Source organism: Physella acuta, unplaced genomic scaffold, assembly GCF_028476545.2.
Source record: "Physella acuta isolate Inbredline_101_S28 unplaced genomic scaffold, ASM2847654v3 ptg001807l, whole genome shotgun sequence".
Taxonomy (NCBI): Eukaryota; Metazoa; Mollusca; class Gastropoda; family Physidae; genus Physella; species Physella acuta.
The window spans coordinates 77,706-101,729 of NW_026733317.1; the positions used below are offsets into that span (position 1 = coordinate 77,706).

Genomic DNA, 24,024 nt, shown 5'->3' on the forward strand with positions numbered 1-24,024 from the left:
ATAACATTTGGTCCTTTGGCCGTCGCTGGACACTTTGGTGTGGTCCATATGACAGATTTGATCACGTGGTTGTTGCTGTGGTCCACATATCGGACCACAGTTGACGTAACGCACCTTGGTGTCTTTACCAGGGCCACATTACTATTGGCCAGCCCACAGTGTTGACCAGAAGTCCAGTCACTCTGGTGAAAGGTTCACGACAACCGGTCTCACGACAACTGGTCTCACAATCCGAATCTGTTCCACACATTGTTTTCTGTCTTTTGTATTGCCGTTAGTGTTGACGGGCCTAGGAGTGTTCTGGCGACATTGTTTAGAGTTTGGTCCGTGAGTCTTATGTACAAGTAGCTGGGGCTCCCACACGAGGCCAGCTATCATACGGTAGCGTCAGCACCCCGCCGGAAGTCGGTCTCAGGGGCGTAGGGATCCGGGTAGTTTTTCTCCAGCGTGGCAGCCCTGTATAAATGGGCGTTTGTTTTGGACGTCTGGTAGCCGACGTGTTTCCTGATGCTGGCCTGTTTGGGGGGCGGCGGGCCCTTCTTCTCCACGTTAAACATGAGCCCGCTCAGGCGGATGACCAGCTCGACCAGCTCCATGATGGTCAGCACGGAGATCCCCATCCACAGGCCCAGCGTGCCGCCTATGTCGGCGAACAGATCGGCCAGGCCGTAAGCCGGAAGTTGCCGGTACTCTACCACGCTCAGGTCCTGGGGACAAACATTTCAAGCCAGGTGAGAAAAAAATATATTGTAACCAATCAATGTAAGACTAAATCAATCAAAACATGCCCCTCCCAACTCCCATTTAAATTCTGATGCACCAAACATTAAATGACCCGTGGCGGATAACTTACCTCCAGGTATATGTTTAGTCTGAGCATGTTTTGTCGAATGTAGTCTGAAGCTTCGTTAGCCTCCTTCCTCTGATTCTTATCCGGCGCCGTCCTTAGTTTTTTGGTTGGGGTTTGTGTTATATTTCGTTGTTTGTCTAGAATCTTAAAAGCCTTTTCCATGAATTTTTGCTTGCCTGAATTATCCTTTATGCCGAAAAATTTCTGGGGAACAATGGAAAACCCTATGTAATTGTTTGTATTTAAAAATTTACAACAGACAGAAACAGTTTATATCTTCGTAGCTGATAGTGAATAGCTTAATAAAGTAATGTGTGAAAGGCTAGGAGAGCTTTGATAGAAACTTACCTCCACTGCGTTGACCTGGTAGAACTCGAGTGGCCAGTAGGACAAGGACACAGACTTGAGGTAGGACGTCTCGCTACACGGCTGGTAGCACTGGCAGGTCGCCTCGTACGCCCGGTCGTTGTTCACCTCATGCTGGACCCGTTCCTCGCACTCGAGGGCGGGGATGGGGACGAGCGGAGGTTCGCTCATGTTCATCTTTCTCACCTCCATGAAAAACCCGAGCCAGTTTGAGATGACGCCGCAGAAGGAGACGTTAACGTTGGGCAGGTCGGGCAGGGCTGAAGACTTGCAGCCACAGCGGGCTATGATGAGCTTTTGTTTACACAACTGCAGGCAGGCGAAGAAGGTGTTTCTGTACGTGTGCATGCCTTGCAGGGACCCCTCTGTACAGTTGCCGTACGGCTCAGGTAAGCGGCTGTGAAGCAAAGCTTTGAGACCTACAGACGATGAATATCCCGGTGGGATGTCAAAGCCGTGATCTACGGGGCTGGGCATGGAACCAGGAGCGTGGACTACCACCCTTATCCCTGCACTGTGCATGATATTGTTTTCAAAGTTGTATACGCCATACGTACCGGGTATGGGGTCATCTTTTTCTACAGATATAACTAGCGACAGTCCGTTCTCTGGTCCTGTTGAGTGCATCTGTAGTTTATCTTTTAATTGCCCCCCATTAAATGTAAAACAGTTAAAATAGTTCCCATCAAAAAACGATGTAAAGTTCTGGACGGAGCACAGCTCTCTGTTAAATCTGCAATGTATCAGTAAATCACCGAGATCGTGGCTGATTTTTTTAGCCTCGTCTCCCAGGTTTTCGTAGAACGCTCGGATACTGTTCATAAACGCCCGCTCATTAAAGGTTACTATGTCCAAAAAATGCAACCACTTCTGTATGACTTTGGTTGTATCGCGACTGTGTATCTCCCGCAGTTTCCTCAGGGAGATGGGTTCTATGTTACAGACAGTGACGGAGGGGTACTCGACCGGCATGCTGTCCTTGATCTCTGACAGCTCGACCACCTGGAACTGCAGGTATTTCCTGACCAACAGCGACAGCTGCAGCGTGGCGGCCGTGAAGCCAATGATGACCAACAAGGCCCAGATCACTTTCCGTTTGGTGTCTCGCGAGGTGACGATCTTGGCGAGCCCGTGTGCGTTGCTCTCAGAGCCCAGCTCGGCGATGATGCCGAGGACGGTCTGACTGTCATACTCCTGCAGGTTCTGGCAGTGGTTGTTGTAGTTTCGCTGGCGTGTGGAGATGTAGGGGTGTTGGGACGCCATCGGGTGGGTGTTCGCATATTTCATACAGCTGGGTGCAGATTCCCTGGGAAAGAAATAAAAGATGAAGCTAACTTGAAACATATACACGTAGTACTAGTAATGCTCGGTTATTTAATTGGACATTCGTCTTTATTCTCTTACAATAAGACATTGGTATAATATGTATACTATTTGCTATTATATTTATAATATTTTTAAGCTGTTGCGTTCAATGGAATATTAAGAGACTGACAGTTTTTATGTTAATGTAATTGTTTATTAATGGAAGAAAAACAGTCTTGAGAAACGTACGCTGACAACCCTACCCCATAGCACGCCGACCACCCCACCACATACTAAGTTATCCAGCCAGCCTCTGCTATGTTGTCGTTTCCCCCACCCCCGATATTGGCCAAAGTTACCGGTGGAGGTTTACATTCTAGCCATAAAATCTAACCGAGAGATAGACGGAGAACTAACACTGAGGTGGGTCTGTGCATGAGCTCCATCAAGTTATAGCATGACAGAGGCAGTAACACCCCACTATTTGTTCCCGTCATGACCTCTAGTCAACTAAACCTCGTACTTCATACTGCAATATCTACATACAGTGTATATTTGTTCTAGATATGTTGGTGACCATCTCACGGCTGACGTAGATAATGTACAGCAACATCTACCTACATTTGTGTATATTTGTGTACATTTGTTCTAGCCTAATATCCCGCACGTCTTAATGTCCATCTCAAGCTGACGTAGATAATGTACAGCAATATCTAACACGTGTCAGATTGTTTTTCTCGGGTTGTTCATATCGAACACGAGCGAGGGACCATCTCTAAATGAGCTGGGATGAAATAGATGACTGGATAAACCCGAGGCCGTCATCTTGTGGCGTGTGTGACAGAACTAGTTAGTGGGAAATAAATGAGACAAGACTCTCTGGGGCTACAGTTAGCAACGGTGACACGGTTTATTGACAGCTTATATTTTTACAACCTTTATTCACTCAGATCTTCAAAAAAAAAAAAAAAAAAGAAAGGAAAATTCCGCTAAAATCCTAAAAGAACTAGTCTTTATTTTTTGGGGGACTTGACAGCAGTCGAATTTTTTTGTAGCGACAATATTAAGTTCTCAAATCTTTAGGGGATTTTGTTTCAACGTCTCGTTTCGGTAAATGCACATAGGTAATTATTTAGTAATATCTAATTTCCCATGGTGTCGGTTATATTTTCTGTATTATTGGATATACTTCTTGCAGTATTACCTCACCGAAATTTACGTAAGAATATCCAGAGCAGCTTCACTAGAATTGGTTAGATTGCTCATACTTTTGCAGTCATGGAATACTCAGCAGTAGTGCAGGTTCTATCTTAAGTGCACGTTCTTTTTCAGTCATGGAATACTCAGCAGTAGTGCAGGTTCTATCTTAAGTGCACATACTTTAGCAGTCATGGAATACTCAGCAGTAGTGCAGGTTCTATCTTAAGTGCACGTTCTTTTTCAGTCATGGAATACTCAGCAGTAGTGCAGGTTCTATCTTAAGTGCACATACTTTAGCAGTCATGGAATACTCAGCAGTAGTGCAGGTTCTATCTTAAGGGGCGCCGAAACAAAGTTCTTGACGCCACGCTGTATGTGAGGCGGATATTTTAACCGTGATCCTATCGTGTTGGTCTCTGTGAGGCTAATATTTGGCACTTGTCATGTCTTCTTGCTCTAAGTGAGGCTAATATTTGGCCGTGGTCCTATCGTGTTGATATCTAATTGAGGCTAATATTTGGCACTTGTCATGTCTTCTCGATCTAATTGAGGCTGATATTTGGCCATGGTCCTATCGTTTTGATATCTAATTCAGGCTGATATTTGGCCGTGGTCCTGTGCTATTGGTCTCAGCGAGGCTAATATTTGACCGTGGTCCTGTCCTGTTGGTCTCCGTGAGGCTCATATTTGGCCGTGGTCCTGTCTCCAGAAGTCCTCCCGCCGTAGAGTCAGATAAAAGCTCTCAAGTCCTGGCATTATTTGTTTTAATCCCGTCCCTTCTAGAGCGAGTCTTGGACTGGTGCTCGCTGTTTGTGTTTCTGTTGAAATAAAAATAAATAAGGAAAGTTGTGTAGCTAAGGATTCCTGTCTTTAGTAGTGGAATTAACATTCATCCCTGAGTGTTGACCATCTTCATATCATCTTAGGTCTTCCCAGCATGGATCTAGTCAACACACTGCAATAGAACAGCGGTCTGGCGTCAAAAGTCTTGTATATATCAGTACCTTTGAGGAAAATAGTGTGTCTAATAGAGTATTTCTATGTCCATGTTCTAAATCCACGTGCTATTGGCCATGAGCGCGTAGGACGGCATTGACAGCAGGGACCAAGACAAAAAGCCGTCACGATTTTCCTTTGGGCTTTGTATTCAAGTCTGTGGGTTACTATAGTTTAAGGCAAAATAGGCAAATCTTGGTGGAGCATTGGGGCAGCTTAACCCCTGCCAAAAACTTTTTTTTAGCTTATTTCTAAATGTTATGTCTGCCTCTTAAAAAATAAACTAAAAACTTTAATGACAATTTCACCTTTTTCTCCCTGGATTATTCTGTCTGTTTTACACGGAAGCACAGTAGTGTGTGATAGCTAGCCAATATACAATTAATTTTTTACAGCTATTTCTTAAAGACCCGTTTCATGAAATAAACGCTAAAAACTAACGTTGGAATTTTTTTTTAAACTTGACAGCTGTAAGACAAAATACGTGTTCCTTCACACACTCATACAAGTGTGGTCTCGGCATGAGTACATTTTATATCGACAACATCCAATTACTTGCTAGCTACTGCTGGCAAATTTGCACCGCTGGGGAACTCATTATGGTCCATCATTTCACCTGAAGGAGTTTAAGAAAGTTTCCGCTAGGAACTTGATCTACTTGCACTATCCCAATAACCCCCACTACATCCCAGCATGGGTCGGTGTTTCTACACGGTCCTCGCGCCTGACTGTAGGACAGCAGAAACAATGGCTCATTAGTCTGGTCATAACGCTACTAGCTGCTATATTTAGCGGGGGCCATTACCCGCCAGCCGACCCTGTAACAGACTCTTTTTTTTAGCCCTTCTAAAAATAGCCAGTTGACGCTGTAATGTTCTCATTTGTGTAAGAAGAAAAGCTAGAATACAATGATAAAGTAGGACTTACCCTGTACGATTTTCACGGCCTGGCGCTTGTGATCTCCTATTGTTGTTGGCAATTCTCCCTGAATTGATGAAAAATACTCGCTCACCGATTCGGTTTCAAAACAGATTTTCAGAAAATCTATTTTGGAAAGTGGGTGGGGGAGGGGGGAGAAGAGGAGGTTGGAGTCATGGATAAAACATTACCGCGGTGAAAACCGGTAGAATAAAAAAAAAGAAAAACACCGCTTTTCAAATAGTCAAATAAATCTACACATTTACTGTAAAGTTCTTTTAAAACTGTACCGGTGCGTCTGAATTCTGACGCCAATGAAATGCTTGGATCCCCTGATTTTGCCGTGTTTTCAGTAAGACAGTCACGCAGCTGTTAGTATTGTGGGTAAACACGGCAATAAAAGGTTGAATATCTTGTATGAGACAGCCACGCAGCTGTTGGTATTGTTGGTAAACACGGCAATAAAAGGTTGAATATTTTGTATGAGACAGCCACGCAGCTGTTGGTATTGTTGGTAAACACGGCAATAAAAGCTTGAATCTCTTGTATGAGACAGCCACGCAGCTGTTGGTATTGTTGGTAAACACGGCAATAAAAGGTTGAATATTTTGTATGACACAGCCACGCAGCTGTTGGTATTGTTGGTAAACACGGCAATAAAAGGTTGAATATTTTGTATGAGACAGCCACGCAGCTGTTGGTATTGTGGGTAAACACGGCAGTAAAACGCTGAATCTCTTGTATGACATACACAGACAAAAAACCTCAAATGCTACTAGTCTGTAGCAACCATTTAGTACTTCATGCCTACTCTATCAGTCTACAGTGTTGAACGTAAACAACCCTAGACACCCCTGCCCTCAGACAACCTCTCATAGTGAATCCTACAAAGACAATGCTAACATAATCACATTCTTTCACGAGCGTCCGTGTGCAATATTTCGTGAGTGGAACCATTCTACCGTGCTTGCTTCTTTAATCAACTCACACTAAAAACATTTTCTTGCTCAATATAAAAAAAAAAAAAACCTTCTATACCCCAACCTCCACCTCCCATCCCCCCCCCCCATTTTTAAACTCATGTTAAAGCCAGATAAGGTTTAAATCCCTCCCTATACCCCCCCCCCCTCCGCCCCTTCCAGCCAGCGTGACACATTAGAGTTTGGTCTATCTGGACGTCACAAAGATTTGTAAGTTAAATCCTCCCCGCTTCAAATTCGTCCGTTCTAAATGCGGCAGCCGGGTCTTCTATCGACCGGGCGCCGCACGTGATCTAGAATTGTAACGAGTTCCGCTAAGTTTTTACACACAAATTACCGCATTAATTCGATTCGATTTGGGGGAGGGTTTTTTTTTATCACCTTCCCACCCCGCAGCCAAAACTCAGTCGTCATCTTAAGAAGCAAGAAAATTATGAGATTTTATGGGGGTGTGGCAAGTAAATAATGGTGTTTACCCAAATATTGAGATGCTGCAAAAACGTAAAATAATGGGATTTATAGGACTATGGCAAGATATACAGGGATTTTATCAGGGTTATTTGGGGGATGGTTGGGGGATTGGGTCAAAACTATTGATGATGGTGGAGAAATATTCAAGTATTGGGATTTAAGAAAACTATTTGTAAGGTAAAACTAAATGGAGGAACAAAAAGAAATGTTATTATTTATGAAATTATGAAGTGTTTAAACCGCAGCGTTGTAACTAACACATGACCAGAGCCACGCCTAGCCGGAACGGCTAGCTGTCCGTATTTATTGCACTCAGCCTGGACTGTAATAATTGTATACCACATCTTGGTGTGAACATTGTCGCCCGCCGTTTTCTATTGTCTAAAACTTTGGTGTTTGACTGTGTGGCGAGGTGTTTGTGTGGCGATATGTTTCTGTGCCGAGGTGTTCGTTATTGTGGTGTTCGTGTGGCTAGGTGTGTGTGCGTGTGTGTGTCGAAGTGTGTGTGTGTTCACGTGGCCACAAGACTTGGTCTAGCTTATGATCTCAAGTGTGAGAACGGTTTGTATGTTTTAACATAAGACCAAAATGTTGGTCTGGACTCAGTTCCTGACGTGTAGCTACATCCGGGTTATATGCTTGTTCCATTTGACTGGAGTGGCTTTCAACTTTTCTAGGATGGTCATCCTGATTACTTTTAGATTAGTCACCTCCGATAACTTATAGTTTGGCTAGCCTCAAGATCTTTGGTCAACCTCAACATCTTATAATGCGACCAACCCCAACATCTTTTAATGTGACCAACCCCAACATCTTTTAATGTGACCAACCCCAACATCTTTTAATGTGACCAACCCCAACATCTTTTAATGTGACCAACCCCAACATCTTTTAATGTGACCAACCCCAACATCTTTTAATGTGACCAACCCCAACATCTTTTAATGTGACCAACCCCAACATCTTTTAATGTGACCAATCCCAACATCTTTTAATGTGACCAACCCCAACATCTTTTAATGCGACCAACCCCAACATCTTTTAATGTGACCAACCCCAACATCTTTTAATGTGACCAACCCCAACATCTTATAATGTGACCAACCCCAACATCTTTTAATGTGACCAACCCCAACATCTTTTAATGTGACCAACCCCAACATCCTTTAATGTGACCAATCCCAACATCTTTTAATGTGACCAACCCCAACATCTTTTAATGTGACCAACCCCAACATCTTTTAATGTGACCAACCCCAGCATCTTATAATGTGACCAACCCCAACATTTTTTAATGCGACCAACCCCAACATCTTTTAATGTGACCAACCCCAACATCTTTTAATGTGACCAACCCCAACATCTTTTAATGCGACCAACCCCAACATCTTTTAATGTGACCAACCCCAACATCTTTTAATGTGACCAACCCCAACATCTTTTAATGTGACCAATCCCAACATCTTTTAATGCGACCAACCCCAACATCTTTTAATGTGACCAACCCCAACATCTTTTAATGTGACCAACCCCAACATCTTTTAATGCGACCAACCCCAACATCTTTTAATGTGACCAATCCCAACATCTTTTAATGTGACCAACCCCAACATCTTTTAATGTGACCAACCCCAACATCTTTTAATGTGACCAACCCCAACATCTTTTAATGTGACCAACCCCAACATCTTTTAATGCGACCAACCCCAACATCTTTTAATGTGACCAACCCCAACATCTTTTAATGCGACCAACCCCAACATCTTTTAATGTGACCAACCCCAACATCTTTTAATGTGACCAACCCCAACATCTTTTAGTCTAACCAACCTCCATGTACGAAGGGCCCCACTGACCGTTCAGGGCAATGGATGAATGTTCTGGAAACTTTTGTAACACCCGATCTCCCCGACCCATTGTCATCCCCCCCCCCTTTCCTTAATGATTTGATGACTAAAGCGACAGAACGAGCTTATTTATGGGGCCCGCCCAGCCCCTGTCTACAACATTATACCGTCCCAGCGTTGGCAGGCAATGAAAAATTTGTAGTCGCAACCAAATCCCCGAGCTCATCTCTACACAAGGAAATCATCGGTGGGCGTGACTCTCTGGCTGCAGCAATTTATTTGACCCCCTCTTGACCCCGCCAAGATTGCCGATCTCACCGTCCTCGGTGTTTTCAATGCGGCCCAGCATACGGCTGGTAATACATTTGGTGGAGTCTGTCTGATTAGCTCGGCTCCGTTCTCTGGGGGCTTTTAAAGGGAGGGTTTTTTTTTTTTTGTAAGTCATCTGACTCGAGAGGTGTTGGAGAAATAATAGAACGCCAAATGGTGACTTGACCTTTGAGATAGGAAGCGAGTTTTTAGTCTCAACGTTTGTTAGACTCGTGTAAAGGATGTTTGATGTTACGGTTTAAGATAGAGATTAATGGCGGAACAAGCATATTTGACTTCTGTCTGACAGGTTTATTATGTGCTCGCAATAACAAACAACTCTGTTACGTATATAGTTTTTAGACCCTGAACACCCATAATAACGCGTTCAGCGGATACCTTTTTTGTTGATACAATATAATTTTTTTAGTACCGATAACCAGAAGTAGCTTTATGGCGGTCTAAACAATTATCCCATGTTCAATGATTTCAAAAAGGGAATAGAACTGGGCCGTGTCAATTTAAATGTGTGTAGAAAATAAAATTAGTCAAGCGAATCAGCATTAATGTGTGTGGACTGTGTTTGATGTTCTGTGATTGGCACGGGCTATTAGGATTTGATTCACTTAGCCAACCAAGGTTAATTGCTTTTAGTATGGAGGGAGGCAAACTTGTTAAATGAGCACATGACATGCGTTTTTAACATTTAATTGCGCACTCATTTGTGTGGTTTGGGAACATTTAATTGCGCACTCATTTGTGTGGTTTGGGATCATTTAATTGCGCACAAATTTGAAGGGTTTAGGATAATTTAATTGCGCACAAATTTGAGGGGTTTGGGATAATTTAATTGCGCACAAATTTGAGGGGTTTGGGATCATTTAATTGCGCACAAATTTGAGGGGTTTGGGATAATTTAATTGCGCACAAATTTGAGGGGTTTGGGAACATTTAATTTGCGCACAAATGTGAGGGGATTGGGAACATTTAATTGCGCACAAATTTGAGGGGTTTGGGATCATTTAATTTGCGCACAAATGTGAGGGGTTTGGGAACATTTAATTGCGCACAAATTTGAGGGGTTTGGGAACATTTTATTGCGCACAAATTTGATAAGGTCATGTTCAGCTAAGAATGGAATTGTACAAGAGAAGTTAAATAAACATGGCTGGGCAAACAACAAATGTCTTTAAAAAACAAATCTCTGTAAGCCTTTGAGCCCGCTTCTCAAGTCGTTTTTTATAGTGCTATCTCCGATGTACTTTAAGTAAAGTCTGGGAGACAGTGCAAACACAATGTAAACAACGGGGTGGACTGAGAACCCGAGATAGTAAAATGGCAATACTGGATCTCTGTCCAGGCATTGAAGACACGGATTCTGATTCAATCAATGGTCACACAACTCCCAGAAGTGTCGGACTGGTGAATCCGTTCTTTGGTTTTAACCCCCCCCCCCTCTCCTCCCCACCTAAAAAACAACATCCCCTGCACACGGTAACAATGTAAAACGTATATTGAGTTATCTGGTACTCCCCCCCCCCCCCTCTACCTCCAGTACCTCAATAATTACATAATATTGCAACATCCGCGTCATCCTTTGCTTTATGAACTTTGATTGATTTTGGCCCTACGACCCCCGTGGAGCTTCGATCTCTCCTATTTCATTTGAGTTGTGTCACTTGAGGGACGTTTTAGTACGTATTTGATGGGCGCTAGGTGGGGGAGAGTGGAAGAAATAGATATTGATTCACCGCTGCTTGTGGCCGTTTAGGGAAGATCGCAGTTTACCGCTGTAATTGGGGAATCTGAAGGGTGTTACTCGCTGGGGGGGGGGGGGGGGGGGGACAAGTGTGGAGGTGCGAGGGGAGTCAGGGGGAGGGGTAATGTCGAGAGTGGTGGGACCTTATGGTACAAGGTCAGGGGTAATGGTGGTGGGACCTAATGGTACAAGGTCAGGGGTAATGGTGGTGGGACCTTATGGTACCAGGTCAGGGGTAATGTCGAGAGTGGTGGGACCTAATGGTACAAGGTCAGGGGTAATGGTGGTGGGACCTTATGGTACCAGGTCAGGGGTAATGTCGAGAGTGGTGGGACCTAATGGTACAAGGTCAGGGGTAATGTCGAGAGTGGTGGGACCTTATGGTACAAGGTCAGGGGTAATGGTGGTGGGACCTTATGGTACCAGGTCAGGGGTAATGGTGGTGGGACCTAATGGTACAAGGTCAGGGGTAATGGTGGTGGGACCTAATGGTACAAGGTCAGGGGAACTGGTGCTGGGACCTTATGGTACCAGGTCAGGGGTAATGTCGAGAGTGGTGGGACCTAATGGTACAAGGTCAGGGGTAATGTAGAGAGTGGTGGGACCTTATGGTACCAGGTCAGGGGTAATGTCGAGAGTGGTGGGACCTTATGGTACCAGGTCAGGGGTAATGGTGGTGGGACCTAATGGTACAAGGTCAGGGGTAATGGTGGTGGGACCTTATGGTACCAGGTCAGGGGTAATGTAGAGAGTGGTGGGACCTTATGGTACAAGGTCAGGGGTAATGTAGAGAGTGGTGGGACCTTATGGTACAAGGTCAGGGGTAATGGTGGTGGGACCTTATGGTACAAGGTCAGGGGTAATGTCGAGAGTGGTGGGACCTTATGGTACAAGGTCAGGGGTAATGTAGAGAGTGGTGGGACCTTATGGTACAAGGTCAGGGGTAATGTAGAGAGTGGTGGGACCTTATGGTACAAGGATCAGGGGTAATGGTGGTGGGACCTTATCGTACAAGGTCAGGGGTAATGGTGGTGGGACCTTATGGTACAAGGTCAGGGGTAATGTCGAGAGTGGTGGGACCTTATGGTACAAGGTCAGGGGTAATGTCGAGAGTGGTGGGACCTTATGGTACAAGGTCAGGGGTAATGTAGAGAGTGGTGGGACCTTATGGTACAAGGTCAGGGGTAATGTCGAGAGTGGTGGGACCTTATGGTACAAGGTCAGGGGTAATGGTGGTGGGACCTAATGGTACAAGGTCAGGGGTAATGTAGAGAGTGGTGGGACCTTATGGTACAAGGTCAGGGGTAATGTAGAGAGTGGTGGGACCTTATGGTACAAGGTCAGGGGTAATGGTGGTGGGACCTTATGGTACAAGGTCAGGGGTAATGGTGGTGGGACCTTATGGTACAAGGTCAGGGGTAATGTCGAGAGTGGTGGGACCTTATGGTACAAGGTCAGGGGTAATGTAGAGAGTGGTGGGACCTTATGGTACAAGGTCAGGGGTAATGTAGAGAGTGGTGGGACCTTATGGTACAAGGATCAGGGGTAATGGTGGTGGGACCTTATCGTACAAGGTCAGGGGTAATGGTGGTGGGACCTTATGGTACAAGGTCAGGGGTAATGTCGAGAGTGGTGGGACCTTATGGTACAAGGTCAGGGGTAATGTCGAGAGTGGTGGGACCTTATGGTACAAGGTCAGGGGTAATGTAGAGAGTGGTGGGACCTTATGGTACAAGGTCAGGGGTAATGTCGAGAGTGGTGGGACCTTATGGTACAAGGTCAGGGGTAATGGTGGTGGGACCTAATGGTACAAGGTCAGGGGTAATGTAGAGAGTGGTGGGACCTTATGGTACAAGGTCAGGGGTAATGTAGAGAGTGGTGGGACCTTATGGTACAAGGTCAGGGGTAATGGTGGTGGGACCTTATGGTACAAGGTCAGGGGTAATGTCGAGAGTGGTGGGACCTTATGGTACAAGGTCAGGGGTAATGTAGAGAGTGGTGGGACTTTATGGTACAAGGTCAGGGGTAATGGTGGTGGGACCTAATGGTACAAGGTCAGGGGTAATGTAGAGAGTGGTGGGACCTTATGGTACAAGGTCAGGGGTAATGTAGAGAGTGGTGGGACCTTATGGTACCAGGTCAGGGGTAATGTAGAGTTATGGGAACTTATAGTACAAGGTCTTGGGGTCATGTGATGATAAATTGAGGTACAAGGAAGTTATTAATCCTACGAGCTGTATGGTTGTTAGACCTAAATCAAATGTAAACTGAATTGAATTCGTTTATCTTTAGCACACAAAATCGACTTTACCTGACGGTTTTTAAATTCAATGCGATGAAAATTCAATTTTTGTGTGGATTATGTCTGAGAATATTTCAACAGTTTTCCCCTGGGCTTTAGAATTCTCCTTCCACTATGTAACTCAAGTTTAGCATCGCGGAAAATTGTATTTATGCTCTTCACAATATGTTTGTCTTGTAGATTCAAGAGAATAGCGTCAGTAGAACATGCTTGTGTCTAGAATGCTTAAAGTACATAACTTCACTAGTATCAGTCTAGTCAGTTTTTACACAAGAATAAAGTCATCCAGTCCCAAACTGAGCAGTATATTCTTAAAAGAAAAAAAAAGAAGGGAAAGTGGAGTGGGGGGGGGGGGGGCGGGGTGCTCCGACTTTGTCACCGATTGAGTACTTATCTGCGACCTTGTATCTGTGTACCTATCGACATTGATTTAGTTTACTTTGTAAACTCACCCCTCCCCCCCTCTCCACCAGCTCACGTCACCGCTTGACCCCAGCCGTCCGAGGGAAAAAAAATGACACTGGTCACATGGTCTGCGGCATGGGGTGTGACCCATGTCCATTAGCGAACGTTGGTCAGTTTCAATCTCTGTTAATCTCCCCCCCCCCAATTAATTTGTTGTACTCGTCGTAAATCTCACTGCCTTTTGTCATGCGTTACATGTCATTGTTATTTGATTTGTCATGCTAATCATCCGTCATTCAGACACACCATTTTACAATTATTTATATCGCCAAAAAAGAAAAATACCTTTGCTTTCAATAATGAAATAACATGTTTTTAATGTATTACCAAATTATTTTTGGTGGGAGGGGGGTACCTTTGAAAATGCAATTGTGTTTTGTTCCATTAAGGTTTGTTCAAGCCTTACAAGTGAACCCGTCTATTCTTGTATGGCCAAAAATAAAAGGCGCTTCTCCCTCTGGCCAAATTGACAAATATTTGGTTTCAATTGCTTCCAAGATTTCGCTTCGATTTTCTATCTGAGCGTATCTAGGGGCAGCTGGACACTCGATGTGGTGGGGGATAACTCTGCTGCCAGATGAAATATTGGCGCTTACCTCCCCTACCCCCCCGTTTTTAGACGCAGGGTCTTGTTTACTGGAGGAAGGCCCAGAGTGTAACTGTAGGGTGGTGAGTGTGTGGGTTTAGTAGAGGATGTGGGTTCCTTGGTGGACGGTGGCTCCGAGGTGCATGGTGGTGGATGGTGGCCCAGTGGTGGATGGTGGCTCCGTGGTTAATGGTGGCCCAGTGGTGGATGGTGGCCCAGTGGTGGATGGTGGCCCAGTGGTGGATGGTGGCCCAGTGGTGGATGGTGGCCCAGTGGTGGATGATGGCCCAGTGGTGGATGGTGGCCCAGTGGTGGATGGTGGCCCAGTGGTGGATGGTGGCCCAGTGGTGGATGGTGGCCCAGTGGTGGATGGTGGCCCAGTGGTGGATGATGGCTCCGTGGTTAATGGTGGCCCAGTGGTGGATGATGGCTCCGTGGTTAATGGTGGCCCAGTGGTGGATGATGGCTCCGTGGTTAATGGGTTCAGTGGTGGATGGTGGCTCCGTGGTTAATGGTGGCCCAGTGGTGGATGGTGACTCCGTGGTTAATGGTGGCTCCGTGGTGGATGGTGGCCCAGTGGTGGATGGTGGCTCCGTGGTGGATGGTGGCTTCGTGGTTAATGGTGGCCCAATGGTGGATGGTGGCTCCGTGGTGGATGGTGGCTTCGTGGTTAATGGTGGCCCAATGGTGGATGGTGGCTCCGTGGTTAATGGTGGCCCAATGGTGGATGGTGGCTCCGTGGTTAATGGTGGCCCAATGGTGGATGGTGGCTCCGTGGTTAATGGTTGCCCAGTGGTGGATGGTGGCTCCGTGGTTAATGGTGACCCAATGGTGGATGGTGGCTCCGTGGTTAATGGTGGCCCAATGGTGGATGGTGGCTCCGTGGTTAATGGTGGCCCAGTGGTGGATGGTGGCTTCGTGGTTAATGGTGACCCAGTGGTGGATGGTGGCTTCGTTGCCCAGTGGTGGGTGGCGCCCCAATGGTTAATTTAGGCTCCGTTGTTAATGGGTTAAAGGAGGCTCCGAGAGTGGCGGATGAAGGCTCGTTGAAATAGCGTATTTTGTCTTTGTTGCTGAGAGAGGCTTGGGTGTGGATGAAGTCTGATTTAAGTGGTGGATTGTGGCTCAAATAGTGTGGCTATCAGGCTGAGCAATAAGTGGCTCGTACTTTGGTGGATAGTCCTACAACGTCAACGATGTAGTTGTTTTAAGCCATGAAATGGAGTTGGGTATCAACTGGTTCACTTGCTGGCCTCTATATCTGACTGGTCTACCAAAGAGTGGGGCTTAAAGGAGATCCTTTAAGTGGCTGCTGGTGTTGTTGTGTTTTAAACGGTTAACGATAGGGCAAGGAGCAATTGGAAGTTGTCTAAGTGCTTGCTACCTACACATTTTGGTATTACTGCTACCGGCATTGTTTTTGGTATGTCTGCTACCGGAGTTGTTTTGGTATTAGTGCTAATGCAGTTGTTTCAGTATTAGTGCTACCGGAGTTGTTTTGGTATTAGTGCTACCGATGTTGTTGTTTTTTTTGTATTAGTGCTACCGGAGTTGTTTTGGTATTAGTGCTACCTGAGTTGTTTTGGTATTAGTGCTACCGATGTTTTTTTTTGTATTAGTGCTACCAGAGTTGTTTTGAGATTAGTGCTACCGCAGTTGTTTCAGTATTAGTGCTACCTGAGTTGTTTTAGGTATTAGTGCTACCTATAAAAATAAGTACCGACTGCTTGAATTCCTAACACACATAAATTGTCAGTCATTGTATTGTATGAGGAATACAACAGATTTGTGTTTAATTGAATGAAACACGGAGACAAAATTAAGACATCAGTCTCCTACTTGAATACCTCTTCACAAAAACTGGAATCAACCAATTGATAAACTGCCTAGCAGAAATGTTTGAACTCCCTTATATGTATCTCTTATTGGTATATCCGTGACATGTTACATAAGTTAGACTAAAACAGTCATGTCCAGAAATGTGTAACCAAAGAATATAGTATTTCTGTATGCTGTGGCAATGTCGTGCCTACAGGCAGCTGTTTCTCTCCACACTAGGCAACCGTCTCTCTCTCCACACTAGGCAACCGTCTCTCTAGATGCCCGCAGCTCGACAAAGTGCGCTGCTTTAATCTACTGCGTTTTAACTGGCCATAACATGCCCATTTTAAACACCGCTGGCCATAACACCATCGACCATAACACCATTTGACCATAACACCGCCGGCCATAACACCATCGGCCATAACACCGTCGGCCATGACACCATCGGCCATAACACCGCCGGCCATACACTGCCGGCCATAACACCATCGGCCATAACACCGCCGGCCATAACAACCGAATAAAATCATGGCTTTACATGGCGCTATAGTGCCTATAGTTCAGAAAACAACCGAATAAAATCATGGCTTTACATTGCGCTATAGTTCACAAAAAAACCTGAATAAAATCATGCCCTTATATAATTTGGTAAACGATTTTATAGATTATTATGGACAATTGAATTGAGAAGCAGAAACGTACTGGCATGCTGAGGGTCCCAACATCCTCCACGAAAAAAGAGTTACAAATGTATATGTAAATTTCATTTGCTGTCAGTTTTGTCCGACCCGTTCTCCCATCCTGGAGGCGATTACAGCTTTTTTACATAACGTTATGTCGAATTATCTCATTTACATACCGCATACAGTTAGTTGCTAATCATAAAGTTGTTATCAAATAATTGAATTTCATATTTTATGTTAATAAGTTCGACAGTGCGTGTGAAATATGCAGCAAATTCTCCACAAGTTTGTCAAACATGTGACTTAAACAGCGCCCACGCGTCTATCGCTGGGATGTTTTGTTTCTTCTTTGTTTCCATTCTGTTCGCTGATGTAAACTAAAGACACAAACACAACCGTAATAAGTGCGGCGCTGGTACAGTTGAAGACATGAGGTGTGTGTCGATGTACACAGAGCAGCCGAGATTTAACAGTCAAACAACAAGAGAATATAATCTAAACTCACAACCTTTATTCTCTCTTCAACTGTTGCTCTACGTGGAAGACGGGTGAAGCCATCACAGGAAGTAGATGATGGAGTAACCTCGGGTAAAGTCGCGGTATAAGAGGGTTGTACTCACATATTTCTTGTCCGTCTCATCAGGATTGCTTGCCTTAGGGGACGGGGGGAGGGGGGGGGGGGCATCCATTTATGACGTCAATTTGACTTTGGGCTACGCAGTTACGACGTCATTCTTTTACTGTGGGGGCCATTTATGGCGCCATTGATGGACTTCGGGGGGGGGGGGGTATCAATTTATGACGCCATTTTTTACTTTGGGGCCATCCATTTATGATGACCACAAAATATGGATTTTTTTAGCCCCCCCCCCCCCCCCCATCCCTGTACATTTCAACTTCTAATTTATCAAACTAATAACATACGAACATGTATCTTTCTTAATTGCAATGCTAATATTTTTAAAATTGGAAGTGTTCGTTATTCAATATTTAAAGAAGTCAAAATCTAGAATGGCAGTACATAGTGCTACTGGGGCAGTACTAGGACATTATATGGCACCACAAGGACAGTACGTGGCACCACTGGGGCAGAGCACGACACTACTGGGGCAGAGCGGGGCACTACTGGGGCAGAGCGGGGCACTACTTGGGCAGAGCACGGTACTACTGGAGCAGAGCGGGGCACCACTGGGGCAGAACACGGCACTACTAAGACGTAGCCCACACGACGCCCCACTGATCCCCCATTGATCAGGATCTGAGCACCGCTACTATTTATTATTGCCCCATTCGTCTATCTCAGACTGTCGTTAGGTGCTGGGTCCAAGTGGCAGGCAACAAATTGTAAAAACTGTTGGGTGATTATGGTCAAACCATGGGGCAGTCCAAACTCTATGATGGGAGGGGAACTGTGTCAGGGCTTAAAGACGGGAGGGGGAGCTGTAGGCGTTATGATGGGAGGGGGAGCTGTCTCTGAATTTTATAATGGAAGGGAGAGGGTGTAGGCTTTATGATGGGAGTGGGGGGATAGTCTGAGCTTTGTTTGAAGAAATGTGCTGAAGGATGGGGCCGGTTTTGAATGGGTTGGGTTGGAGGGAGGGGCGATTGTTTGTGTATCTATGCTATGTATCTTTTTACAGTGTTTGTCTTTCATTCTTGTAAATCTCTAAACCACATGCTTGAGAAAGTAGGAGATAAGAATTGCAGAGCTCCAGATTGTGACAGAGGTCAAACGTGGAGAAGTAACGTGACTTACCTTCTAGATCTAGCAGTGGCGTAACCGTTTCTTACTTGACCGTCTAGCTGGGTGTGGACACGACTTCTGAACATTCCAGTCGAAACCTGCCAGAAACATCTCCAGGTTAATGAATGGCACATTGCTTCATCGCCCGGACAAAACATTTCTTTCTTACCCGGACAAAACATTTATTTCTTCATTACCCGGACAAAACATGCAATTCTTCATTACCCGGACAAAACATTTCTTTCTTTATTACCCGGACAAAACATTTATTTCTTCATTACCCGGACAAAACATTTATTTCTTCATTACCCGGACAAAACATGCAATTCTTCATTACCCAGACAAAACATGCAATTCTTCATTACCCGGACAAAACATTTATTTCTTTATTACCCGGACAAATAATGCAATTCTTCATTACCCAGACAAAACATGCAATTCTTCATTACCCGGACAAAACATGCAATTCTTCATTACCCGGACAAAACATGCAATTCTTCATTACCCGGACAAAACATTTATTTCTTCATTACCCGGACAAAACATTTATTTCTTCATTACCCGGACAAAACATGCAATTCTTCATTACCCGGACAAAACATTTATTTCTTCATTACCCGGACAAAACATTTATTTCTTCATTAATGCGGACAAAACATTTATTTCTTTATTACCCGGACAAAACATTACTTTGTTACCCGGACAAAACATGCAATTCTTCATTACCCGGACAAAACATTTCTTTCTTCATTACTCCGGACAAAACATTTATTTCTTCATTACCCGGACAAAACATTTCTTTCTTCATTACTCCGGACAAAACATTTATTTCTTCATTACCCCTACAAAACATTGCAGGATCTTATTTTCACTATGCATGACTTTATTAGACGAACGGAGTATTTTTTCCCATTCCAGAAACAAAAGTTTCTGATTGTATGAGATTTTGAGCCATCTCAACAATGAACAAATCCTTCGATTAGGTTTGGGGTTTTCTTTGTCCTGATGTCGCGCTAGTCTTGTACTCTAGACGTTTTACACTGTGTTTTATCGTGCCTGCTTTTAGAAGGAGACGTGGAAGCTGCAACAGCTAAGTAGAGCCGTAAATACAGCTGCAGTATACGCGCGCGCGCGCACGCACACACACACACACACACACGCGCACACACTCACGCAGGCACACTCACACACTCACGCAGGCACACACTCACGCAGGCACACTCACGCGGTTTTATAAAATAGCTGAGGCATATTGAAATCTTGTACAAGAGCTATTGATTGCTGGCTGCGGCATATTGAAATCTTGTACAAGAGCTATTGATTGCTGGCTGCGGCATATTGAAATCTTGTACAAGAGCTATTGATTGCTGGCTGCGGGCGCCTGGGGCAAGACAAAATTTCAGCGCCCCACCCCACCCGTTTCCGGTATTACTTTGATATTTCATGCCCCACCCCCGGTACCAAAACGTCAAGAAAGTCGAGTCGTCAATCAACGATTTTGAACGCACTAAAATAACTTCCATCACAATTTTAGTTCAACAGACAACTTTGCTTTTCATCGAGTTCTTGTAAAAAATGGAATCTAAATTGAATCCAAAAAGGTATAAATAACTTTTAATAGAAGATTTCTCTGGGCTTCGGAATATCTTTGCCTTCCAGCAGACTTCTGGTGGGTTATTTAAGGACGGTGGAGTTCAAGTTTATTTAGACATGTGCTCTGGTTCTAGAACATATTCCTTCATGATGTAAGATCTATTCTGTAAGGGCTCTAGACCATATCCCTACATTATGTAAGATCTATTCTGTAAGGGTTCAAGAACATATCCCTTCCTGATGTAAGATATATTTTAAGGGTTCTAGACCATATCCCTACATCATGTAAGATCTATTCTGTAAGGGCTCTAGACCATATCCCTACATTATGTTAGATCTATTCTGTAATGGTTCAAGAACATATCCCTTCCTGATGTAAGCGATTATGTAAGGGTTCTAGATCTAGACCATATCCATACATGATATAAGTTCTATTCTGTGGGGTTCTAGAACGTATCCCTACATAATGTAAGATCTATTCTGTAAGCGATTTAGAACATATCCCTACACTATGTAAGATCTATTCTGTAAGGGTTCTAGACCATATCCCTACATGATGTAAGATACATTCTGTAAGGGTTCTAGACCATATCCCTACATGATGTAAGATACATTCTGTAAGGGTTCTAGACCATATCCCTACATAATGTAAGATCAATTCTGTAAGGGTTCTAGACCATATCCCTACATCATGTAAGATACATTCTGTAAGGGTTCTAGACCATATCCCTACATAATGTAAGATCAATTCTGTAAGGGTTCTAGACCATATCCCTACATCATGTAAGATCAATTCTGTAAGGGTTCTAGACCATATCCCTACATCATGTAAGATCAATTCTGTAAGGGTTCTAGACCATATCCCTACATCATGTAAGATCAATTCTGTAAGGGTTCTAGAACAAATCCCTACATCATGTAAGGTGCCCGCAAGTGTTCTAGAACATACTCCTTCATCTGTCTGTAAGGGTTCTAGAACAAATCCCAACATTGTTTTTAAAAGCAAACATTGTATTGTTTCTATCTTCTCTCCCTCTCGCTCTCTCTCTCCCTCTCGCTCTCTCTCTCCCTCTCTCTCTCCCTCTCTCTCCCTCTCTCTGTCCCTCTCTTTTTCTCTGCCTCTCCCCTCTCTCTCTCTCTTTCTCTGCCTATCCCCCCTCTCTCTCTTTCTCTCCCTCCCTCTCTCTCTATCTCTCCCTCACTCTCTATCTCTCCCTCCCTCTCTCCCTCCCTCTCTCTCTCTCCCTCTCTCTCTCTCTTTCTCTCCCTCCCTCTCTCTCTCTCTCTCTGCCTCCCTCTCTCTCTCTCTCTCTGCCTCCCTCTCTCTCTCTCTCTCTGCCTCCCCCCTCTCTTGTGACGTGTATTTTAACAATAGTAACATGATATAATTGAGATAAAGACGGTTAAAACACCCCACCCCATTTTCCACGGGTACCTACTTTGCACCCCCACCCCATGGTGAATGTTTATAAGCACTGGAGCATCGCGATATAAAGCATGTTTATTGTCCTTAGAGCTGGGGTTTTATCAGAGCTAAACCAAGTATTATGTGAGCTCAGCTATGTAGTGTGTATGATGGATGTAGTCAAACGTGTCTGACATGGTCTCTAGTTAGTGTGTTAAAACATTAGTAAGCAATGCTATGTTAGGACATGTATTAGATATGCTAGGACATGTATGAGCTATGCTAGGACTTGTATTAGATATGCTAGGATATGTATGAACTATGCTAGGACATGAATTAGATATGCTAGGACATGAATTAGATATGCTAGGACATGTATTAGATATGCCAGGACATGTATGTATTATGCTATGACATGTATGAGCTATGCCAGGACATGTATGAACTATGCTATGACTTGAATGAGTCATGCTCGGACTATAATGAGTTATCCTAAGTCCTGTATGAGCTAGACTAGGACCTGTAAAAATTTTATGAACTATGCTAGGACATGTATGACCTATGCTAGGATCTGTAGAGTAGGATATGTATGGGTTATGCTAGGACCTGTCAAGAATTGTATAACCTATGCTAGGAACTGTATGCGCTATGCTAGGGCTTGTCAAGAATTGTGTGAGCTATGCTAGGGCCTGTCAAGAATAGTGTGAGCTATGCTAGGACCTGTCAAGAATAGTGTGAGCTATGCTAGGACCTGTCAAGAATTGTGTGAGCTATGCTAGGACCTGCCAAGAATAGTGTGAGCTATGCAAGGACCTGTCAAGAATAGTGTGAGCTATGCTAGGACCTGTCAATAATAGTGTGAGCTATGCTAGGACCTGTCAAGAATAGTGTGAGCTATGCTAGGACCTGTCAAGAATAGTGTGAGCTATGCTAGGACCTGTCAAGAATAGTGTGAGCTATGCTAGGACTTGTCAAGAATAGTGTGAGCTATGCTAGGACTTGTCCATAATCGTATGAGCTATGCTAGGACCTGTCAAGAATTGTGTGAGCTATGCTAGGTCCTGTCAAGAATAGTGTGAGCTATGCAAGGACCTGTCAAGAATAGTGTGAGCTATGCTAGGACCTGTCAAGAATTGTGTGAGCTATGCAAGGACCTGTCAAGAATAGTGTGAGCTATGCTAGGACCTGTCAAGAATTGTGTGAGCTATGCTAGGACCTGCCAAGAATAGTGTGAGCTATGCTAGGACCTGTCAAGAATTGTGTGAGCTATGCTAGGACCTGTCAAGAATTGTGTGAGCTATGCTAGGACCTGTCAAGAATTGTGTGAGCTATGCTAGGACCAGTTATCTGTCCGAGGTGAGTAGAGCCATTAATGTGCTATCACCAACGAAACAAGTGCGATGCGCGACTACACCGCTAGCCTATGACCCAACTACACACCCAAGTCCCAACATCGACTGGCACTTACCTCGCCTGGAACCACTTCCGCTAGCCGAGAAATCAGAGCACGTCTTCAATGGTGGCACAGTACAGCTAGGTTGTTGGTCTCTGTGTCATGTGACCAGCTAAGCTTTGACGCCCAACTAAACCTTATGACAGAAAGCTGGTTTGGTCCGTCTCTGCCTTCTTGAGAGCAACTCCGTGTAATGGCACCACACCAGCCCCCTCCCTCCCTCCCTCGCTGCTGCTGCTGCCCGTGTGTCCTCCACGCCATTGGTCATCGACAACAGTGGCACTTCATTGATTGGTTTATTCAGCACAGGCCAAATTTGATTCAATCACAGACATGTACACATCGTGTTGTCAATGTGTGAGCCCGCTGGATCAAAGATCGATACCATCGGTTATCGTGTCAGTTGTCGTGTCAGTTGTTTAGTTAGTTGTCGTGTCAGTTGTCGTGTCAGTTGTGTCAGTTGTTTAGTCAGTTGTTTAGTCAGTTGTTGTGTTAGTTGTCGTGTCAGTTGTTTAGTTAGTTGTCGTGTCAGGTGTGTCAGTTGTCTTGTTAGTTGTCCTGCCAGTTGTCGTGTCAGTTGTCCTGCCATTTGTCGTGTCAGCTGTCGTGTCAGGCGTGTCAGTTGTCGTGTCAGTTGTCGTGTCAGTTGTTTAGTTAGTTGTCGTGTCAGCTGTCGTGTCAGTTGTTGAGTTAGTTGTCGTGTTAGTTGAGGCAGGCATCCATCGGCTGATACTGACACCATTGTCTGAAGTCGTTCATGTTAGTTAACATTTGATCGATAGCTGCCCTTGTTGTGTTCCAGCACATTCGTCATCTAATCTGTATAATACTGTGTGCAGTGGCTTGTTTTTGTCCAAGAGGTCACTACATATGGATGTATGTGTTTGTGTGATTGATTAATCGATTCATTCATTGGAAGATAGAGATAAAGAGTTGTATATATATATATATATATATATATATATATA

The 24,024-nt window shown here is 44.5% G+C and overlaps 2 protein-coding genes across 3 annotated transcripts in view; one reads left to right on the top strand and one right to left on the bottom strand.

The window, feature by feature from the left end:
• The window catches only part of LOC131930583 (integrator complex subunit 13), a 79,349-nt gene that overhangs the window by 24,344 nt on the left and 30,981 nt on the right, over positions 1 to 24,024 (top strand). The window lies entirely within an intron of this gene.
• On the bottom strand, positions 277 to 23,226 carry LOC131930585 (FMRFamide-activated amiloride-sensitive sodium channel-like). Its single transcript, XM_059287134.1, has 5 exons — positions 23,072 to 23,226; positions 18,618 to 18,703; positions 1,199 to 2,522; positions 854 to 1,054; positions 277 to 707 (listed from the first exon to the last, which is right to left on the bottom strand). The coding sequence occupies exons 2-5, from the start codon at positions 18,689 to 18,691 to the stop codon at positions 375 to 377; spliced, it is 1,932 nt and encodes a 643-aa protein (XP_059143117.1). The 5' UTR covers positions 18,692 to 18,703; positions 23,072 to 23,226; the 3' UTR covers positions 277 to 374.